General features: G+C 33.2%; 1 protein-coding gene across 1 annotated transcript; it reads left to right on the top strand.

Moving 5' to 3' along the window:
• Nucleotides 1,572–4,243, top strand: LOC104756830. The gene is made up of 13 exons (XM_010479478.2): nt 1,572–1,720; nt 1,803–1,864; nt 1,944–2,021; nt 2,110–2,185; nt 2,296–2,366; nt 2,488–2,589; nt 2,680–2,769; nt 2,905–2,979; nt 3,134–3,166; nt 3,268–3,339; nt 3,529–3,591; nt 3,718–3,833; nt 3,922–4,243. The coding sequence occupies exons 1-13, from the start codon at nt 1,666–1,668 to the stop codon at nt 3,941–3,943; spliced, it is 915 nt and encodes a 304-aa protein (XP_010477780.1). The 5' UTR covers nt 1,572–1,665; the 3' UTR covers nt 3,944–4,243.

Here is an 8,058-nt window from a genome sequence, read left to right as displayed (position 1 = left end):
TTTTTTTTTGTCGATACTTCGGTAAGAATTTGACTTCATTTGTTGTCGTATGTCCAATTTGTTCTTGATTATCATGAGGAGATCTTGGAGATTACGAGATCGAGTTAAATGGAAAGTTAACATTTGTGTAATATTCTCCTATTACTAAATAAGTAGATTTACCATTATTGAATATGTAAAGAACTTGTTAGACAAGTTATATCTTTGTATAAATATAAGCCTAAAAGCTAATGAATAAAATGAGAGAAACTATTTCACTTCTAAGGTTTCCTCCAAATTTATCAATTATAGTTTTATGTTCTTAAATAGATGTTGTTGATATATCTAAATAATATGACAATTAATTAAATATATTTTTTGTTTAATTATTATTATTCATATATTATATATTGAATCAATGTTTAAAAATTATAAAAATAAAAATAAATAAATATATATTAGTATTATATTTTTCTAATTGTACTCATGTAGCACTTAGATCAATTTGTCATTCAAGAATATAAGGTAATCTCACATGGGATCCAAACAACATTACCATTCTCAAATTTAACTAATCACATTATATCAAAATTGCATTGCTCCCACATTTAAATTGTAATCACACCTAAATCGGATTAGATGTCTGTAAAACTAATTCATTGGTTAATTTCATGAAAAGATGACAGAATTGTTACCACAAGATTTGAGAATATCAAGAATACCATCTTGATGATCAACCAATTCAAATCCTTATAAAAAAATATCATCTTGATGATCTACCGATCAAAATTTTTACCACAAGATTTGAGATATCAAGAATATCATCTTGATAATCAACCAATCCAAATCCTTATCAGGAATATCATTTTGATGATCTACCAATAAAAATCCCAAATATTGAGGTATGCTCCGGAAAACATGAGTGGGATGCAACATTACGTTACACCTCTATTATACTTTTGAAATTGAAGAGATAATTTGTGCTGGTTTTTATTTTTTTTTTGTTTTAAAATTTAAATTTATATCAACATGTTTATAAAAAAAAATCTGGAATTGCTTGTATTAGGAGGTAGAAAATATATATATCAAACCTTGAACAAAAAAAATTAGTTCATTTAAGGCGACATTCAGTTGTAAATGTAAAATAAATTAGTTTACTTAAGGTATGATTTACATGTAAATGTAAAATAAAATTTTAACTAGAATATCAATACGATTAAACTATTCTGATTTATTTTGCTTCGGTTTTATGAATTTTTTACACAAAACTTTTTGACCCTGATTTGGTTTGGTTTCAGTTTAAATATATTGGTTTGTTCGGTTTAAGTTTTCGGTTAAACCAACCGTGCCACGTGACGACCTGATTTTTTTTTTACGTATTGTTCAAGGCGACCACGGCAATGCTCGCCGTGAGTTGAGGCGGCTGAAATTGAAATTGAAATTGAGTTTAAGACGACGTCGTTTCTAAGTAAAATAGCATTAGCATTTTGCACGTATCTCTCTCTCTCCCGACACAAAAAAAAAAAAAAAAAAANAAAAAAAAAAAAAAAAACGAGAAAAAAATAAATAAAATAAAAATAAAAAAGTCAGTTCCTCTTCTTTAATAATACCTAAAATCAAAATTCCCGATTTTGAGATACACAAAGCTCGATAACTCGGCGGCGGTGTAACAAATCAGTCGGAGCTATGGCGATGCAAGCCGGAGTTGGTATATCCAGGATCTTCCTCTTAGCCGGAGCAGGTAATTTTTTCACTCGGTTTCTAACTTACTTACTGCTACGCTGCTAATTTTTGGGATCTGATACGTTTCCCCGATTCAAAAGGTTATACTGGTACGATCATGATGAAGAACGGCAAATTGTCCGATTTGTTGGGTGAATTGCAGGTACTTACTTTTATTGATTTCTTCTGTGTTTTTTTTTTGGTTTCTCTCCTTAGAAATTATTTGATTCTTTCGGTAATAGGGTCTGGTGAAGGGAATGGAGAAATCTGGAGAAGGATCTGAAGGTGATTCTGATGTTTCTGATGCCATAGCTGCTCAGGTACTACTTGCTCGTTTCCGTTGTCCATTTGGATTTAGGAGTATTGGTTGAGAAATGGTGGAATTGATTTTTTTATTCAATTTAAAAGGTTCGCCGATTAGCTATGGAGGTTCGACATCTAGCTTCTCAGCAGCATATAACAGTCATGGATGGAGTTTCTGGTGGTATGTTTTAAGATTAGGGAATTGTGATTTTTCTGAAGTAGTTTTGTTTTCTCTCTGTTGGAGGAGAATCTTGTGTTCATCAGTCTCTCTTTTTTTATTGTTGTTGTTAGCAAACCTACAAGCTCTTGCTGTTCCTGCTGCTGCATTGGGAGCTCTAGGATATGGTTATATGTGGTGGAAGGTGCGATTTAAGTTTTTGATTCTTGTGATTTCGGCTCTTCGTTCGCACTGCTACTATTAAAGGAGATTTTGATGTTGTAAAAGGGAACTAAACACTGTGTCGGATTTTTTTCACTGATTAGGGACTCTCGTTCACTGACCTTATGTATGTGACAAAAGCCAACATGGCTAATGCCGTGGCTAACTTGACAAAGAATCTGGAGCAAGTTTCTGCGGCCCTTGCGGTGAGTTTTTTTTTTTGCTCTACGTATGGTGTTTCTGGTGATATATTAAGCTGCAGGGATTAAGTTGGTTCTTAATGGTTTTATTGTCAGCTTGCAAAAAGGCATTTAACGCAAAAGATTCAGAATATGGATGATAAGGTAGAAAAGCAGATTGATCTTTCCAAGGAAATCAATAACCAGGTATCAATCATGATGATGTTTACCTTTTCTTTACTTCCTATGATTAGAACAATTGGCTTTCCTTGTTATGAATCTGTATTAGTGTGCTGAACAGTTTTTGACCAGTGTAATGTTCTTGTGTTTTTTGCCAAACAGGTCATTTTGGCTCGTGGGGATATCAACTCAATTGAGATGGACTTGGAATCATTGCATAATCTAATTACTGGACTGGTGAGTCTTGTTTTTATTTTTTTAAGCCATATATGAGAAATGCTGAAGGTCAATAGTTTTTAGATAAGGAATCAGAATTCTCCTTTAGGGCATTTCATTCCTTTTAGTATCTCTCCTAATTACTTTGGCATTTAAACTTTTTTTTTTTTGGCAGGATGGGAAGTTGGACACGCTGGAATATAAGCAGGTACATTCATCTTTTTGTGTTCTATTAGTATCTATTAATAGCCTGAGAATAACCTGCAATTGGTAACTCAGTACTGATTTCATTTCTCTTTCTGGTGGCAGGATGTCACAAATGTTGTCATGCTAAACTTGTATAACTATTTAGGAGGCAAGAGCACAAAGCTGCCTGATATGGTAAGCGAATAGGGGGATAAATTAAATCGAATTGATCTCCCTATTTCTCTCCTCTGTATAATTATATACCTGTCTCTGGTGTTAGAATTTTAATGTGTTCTGTATCCTTTTTCTTTTATATCTAACTTTTGGAATGCAAATATATTGTATGGTTGTTTATCTCACAAAGTAATTAACTTCATCTTACAGGGACAGCTTCAACTTCCTGTAAACCAGAGGGCTCGTAATTTACTTGCAGATGTTGAAACAAAGGTGTTTTTTTCTTATTTGACAAGACCTGTCAGCTTGAAACTTCCATACTTAATTCACATTATTCCAACAGACTTATATGGAAACACTTGGAAACACTGATCACAATATTTCGTCCATCTTTTTCAGGGGCTTAAAAACTTGAGTGAAGAGCTGTTTGAAAGCAATGGCACACAGGTGACAACCACAGTGAAACAAATCAGTTTGAATAAGGTCAATGTGAAGTCGAGGCCATTGTTATCAAGGTTTGGTCATCTTGTTTGTTCACTGTTGTCTCCCTTGTGAGTTTGATATGTTCTTATAGAGGTGTGATAAAAGGAAATGTGAATGCAGGGCTACTTCAGCTAGGTGTTGATATTGAAGTCTCCTGATGGCGGTTAGGCTTGCGGGATGTATATAAAAAAAAAACTTCTGACTTATACTAAAGATCTCGTGAGCCTTAGAAAGCTCTCTTATATTTATTTTCTTATTCGTTGCCTTGCTTTTTCCCCCCAAACTCGGGTCTTCTCATATTTTGGTTTTGCACTTTGGATGTTTTTCCTTGAATAACTGGAGTTTGTTTATCGACATGGACATGTTGCTGTGTCAACTTTTGGATTTTGATACAATTTAAAATAAAGTTGATGTGGGGGTTATATATATAACACCAAAGACATGTGATGCATGTGGGCAATACAAAGCCATGTTAAGATAAAATATGGCTTCAGAATTCAGAGATTTATTTTACAGTTTTACTTAAGACGACTAATGAGAATATATGGTAACCGTAAAAGGGATCATCTGTATAAAACAAAAGTTCGACGACTAAGAAGAAATAAAAAGCTGTGGAACAAGATGTAAGAAAGCTATGAAATAAAATGTAAGATTTGCTTGATACAAAAATTGTTGTAAATTTGTCATCGTAGTGTTAGCCTAATTCCAAAAGGTAAACAGATAAAACCATATCTATACGGTTTGGTTTACATCGAATTGGTTCATACTTCCTAAGTTAAAAAAGTGTTATGTTGCCATAGTTCTCATCCAGCTCTTAAAAAACAAAGGTAGGAGAAACAGATGTCAGAGGCTCATCGAAACAAGAACCCCAAAGCAAGAAATAGCAACAACGTTAGAATATATACAAGTTTTAGGGAAAAACTCTAATCAGGGTCACGGATCACACCACATTCAAAGTGGTGGTACAAAAACTGGGATGCTTCGGCAGGAAGGACAAGTGGAGCCTAACTGAAACCATTTGTCTATGCAGATAGCGTGGAACTCATGTCCACACTGTGGTAAAACCCGCACCACATCACCTGCCACGTAATCCTCAAGACATATTACACACCTACAAACCCTTACAGTCACAGCACATTCACGCGACGACAATGTCAGTTTCGGGAGAGATTTTAAAATCTCTTTCTTCAAGGGTTTTGGTTTGTGCTTAACCGAGCAGCGACAATAGCGGAGTTGGAAGATGTAAAGGATCATCGCTATTAGGAGATAGAGTGGGAACGAATCTGATGACTTCAAGAACTCGACGATGGTTAGGTCAGGTGAATTTGTTACTGCTGCGGTTGACGAGACGTCGAAGAAAGGAGGAGGAAGAGGAGAAGTCATGAGTAAGAGTCCTCGAAGAGATTAGATCAAAGAAGCTCACGATCTAGGTTATTACTGCGGATATACGTGTGTTTGATCTTTTATATTTTACCGTCTTAGATCATCATAAGTATTTATGTAATTTTAGTATGTTGTATTTTTCAATGCAGATATTATCTGTTTATGGAGTTTGTATAGGATTTTAATTCCAAAACCAACTTTAAAAAGGAATTATGTATTATATTCCTATTCATTTTGGGGTTATTTCTCATTCATTCGGATCATCCATACTGTGTAATGTACTAATTTTTTGAAAAACTAATAAGAAACAAAAACAGAAGGAATCACAGATATCCTTAAGAAAAACTAATAAGAAACTAATAAATCTTGCAATTTGTTTCCAATAAATTTGAGTGTGTTGTATTGTTAAGCTTTAATAAAAAAATAACAGAAGGAATCACAGTTATCCTTAAGAAAAGAAAAAAAGAAAAAAAGAGACAATCCCGTTCGGTGTCCATCTATACAAGACAAATGATCACGCCCCATAAATTCGTCCCATAATATACACTATTCTTAACTTTTTTTTTTTTTAACATCTGAAATTTTATTGATAAATTAGTTTCACAAACCAAGGTAGATTACAACAGGTAGAATACAAGACTCAAACAAGAGAAACATATACCGGTGGACTACAAGAATGTTCCCAGAGTCATTAGCCCACAAGAGGAAACACTATTCTTAATTTTAGTCGTTTTTTTTATCAAAAACATAATATATACACCATCTTTTTTTTTGTCCCGACAAGAATTTGTCAATGGAACCCATCGAGATAATAATTTCAGGTTAGCAATAATGAGAAAGGTAGATACAAAGAAAAGACAAGAATTCAGGAAATCCAAAAGAACTGTTGAGGACTAAGGAATCTTTTTTTCCTTTTCTTTTTCGAGGACTAAGGAATCTTGTTGAGTATTGTTTATATCAGCCATAATTTTAACGGGTGTATATAACTGATATCCGTTACAATTGATGTATTAAATTTTTGGAAAGACTGCTAGCAAAATATTAAGAAAACATTTCTTGAGAATGCTTTAACTTTCTACATTTTTTTGAATAATAACTTTCTACATTTTCCACAACCACAAAACTTTTGTAAATCCTAAGAAACAATCTTAAAGGATTTTCTTAGAGGGGGTATTAAGCTTGTATTTTAGAAGATTGTAGAGTATTTTTAAAATCAGTTGTTATTCAATTGATGATTTTTAAAAATATTTTAAAATCCTATGTTATTCAACTTAGATTTATGTAAAATCATTTAAAATAATTTACAATCCCTTGTTATTCAATCAAGATTCATAAAACTTACTTGAAATCTACTGTTATTCAAAATAACACAACTTTTTTAAAAGCTGCTACTTTGAATGATTCTAGAAGATTTTGGTTTGTATTTTAGTTGAAAAATATGAGTACCAAAATCATATGTTATGAGGTGGAATTTCAGAGGATTTCTTAAAAAAAAAAAAAAAACAGTCAACACAACCCAACCGATAATCCCTATCATCGTCTCTTTCTCTCTCTCAAAACCGTAACTTCTCCTCCTTCAATCGATCGAATCCAATGGCCAAAAGTAATCTTCCTTGAAGAATCATCAAGGTATGTTTTCCCAATCCTCTGTACAATCCTCCGAATCCTCTCTCTCTAGATTAATAAATGTCGTTAGATCACTTTAGGTGAATGAAGAAGTTCTGTTTGATGGATATTGGGAAGATGTGAAGACCGGTGAGTTCGGTGTTAGGTGAATGAAGAAGCTCTGTTTCTTCCTCTTCTACTTCTTCAAGGTTGTTTGTTCATTTTGTGCTTGAAGCAGTCAAAATTGCAGGATAAGTTACTTCTGTCTATAACCAAATTTTAGTTTCGAATATGTGTAGAATTTGATGTGGTATTGAGTGTTCTTAGTGTGATTTAGCAACATTGTTCTGGTGTTTAGCAATTAGCATAAGACTAGTGTGATTTAGCAACATTTGAATTTGTCTCCGTTCTTGGTATAGGCATTGGTCAAGTGTTAGAGACTTTGCTAATTGGTCAAGTGTCTTCTATGGTGTAGTTTTTTGTGAATTGAGTTAAGAAATAGACAACTGGTTTGAATACTGGTATTGTGTCCATGGATATTTCTGCAGTATAGTGGAGAGCATAGGGGAAGGCGTAACTGATTTTGAGAAAGGAGATCACCTGAGAAGATGGTTTATGTACTGCAATTTGCCAGTGGATCATGGTTTATGGGCTGTTCTTTTTGAGTTTATGGGGTTTATATTTTGTTTTCTTATTAGGGTTAAATTATTGGTGCATATATATATATATATCGATCTGTAGCTTTCTTCTGTCCTACACAATTACTATCATCATACTTGAAGTTCATCTCTGTTTCTGTCATGATGCAGTACTATGACTATGCTTTATTTTTAGATTGTTTCATTCCCATTGTTGGGTAATTCTTTTTCCTTTTCTCTGTTTTGGTTCTTGTCTAGAGACGTAAAAGTTTTTTTTTATCTTTTCTCTATTTTGAAAACTCTCATTTAGTGATATGCACGATGCGGGAATAATTTCATCAATCTTTGCAATCAAACGACCTACAACCTAGTGGTTCAGTGTCTTTTTTTGTTCAATGAAACGTAAAATTACGAGAGGTCAACTATTAACTGAGAAAAGACAAGCTTCAAACAATGGGATAATTAACTAACAAACAATACAAAATATATGAAGACGTGGTGTATAAGCGATGCAAGGAGAGAGAACAAACACGAGAACAATCGTTTGGTATAGAGTTTTCTTTTTTTGGTGTTATAAAATATTTTAAAATCATTCAAAGTTTACTATAAAATCTCATAGAATCTCATATAA

The sequence above is a fragment of the Camelina sativa genome, chromosome 17 (genome assembly GCF_000633955.1).
Source record: "Camelina sativa cultivar DH55 chromosome 17, Cs, whole genome shotgun sequence".
NCBI classification, from domain to species: Eukaryota; Viridiplantae; Streptophyta; class Magnoliopsida; order Brassicales; family Brassicaceae; genus Camelina; species Camelina sativa.
This window is presented reverse-complemented; position numbering and strand designations above follow the sequence as displayed.

What these genes read in the sequence shown, in the direction of transcription:
- LOC104756830 (XM_010479478.2), top strand. Translation starts at nt 1,666, where the DNA reads ATGGCGATGCAAGCCGGAGTTGGTATATCCAGGATCTTCCTCTTAGCC. An exon ending in ATTTGTTGGGTGAATTGCAG is followed by an intron (nt 1,865 to 1,943) that starts GTACTTACTTTT and finishes TTTCGGTAATAG; the next exon opens with GGTCTGGTGAAGGGAATGGA. An exon ending in AAGTTTCTGCGGCCCTTGCG is followed by an intron (nt 2,590 to 2,679) that starts GTGAGTTTTTTT and finishes TTTTATTGTCAG; the next exon opens with CTTGCAAAAAGGCATTTAAC.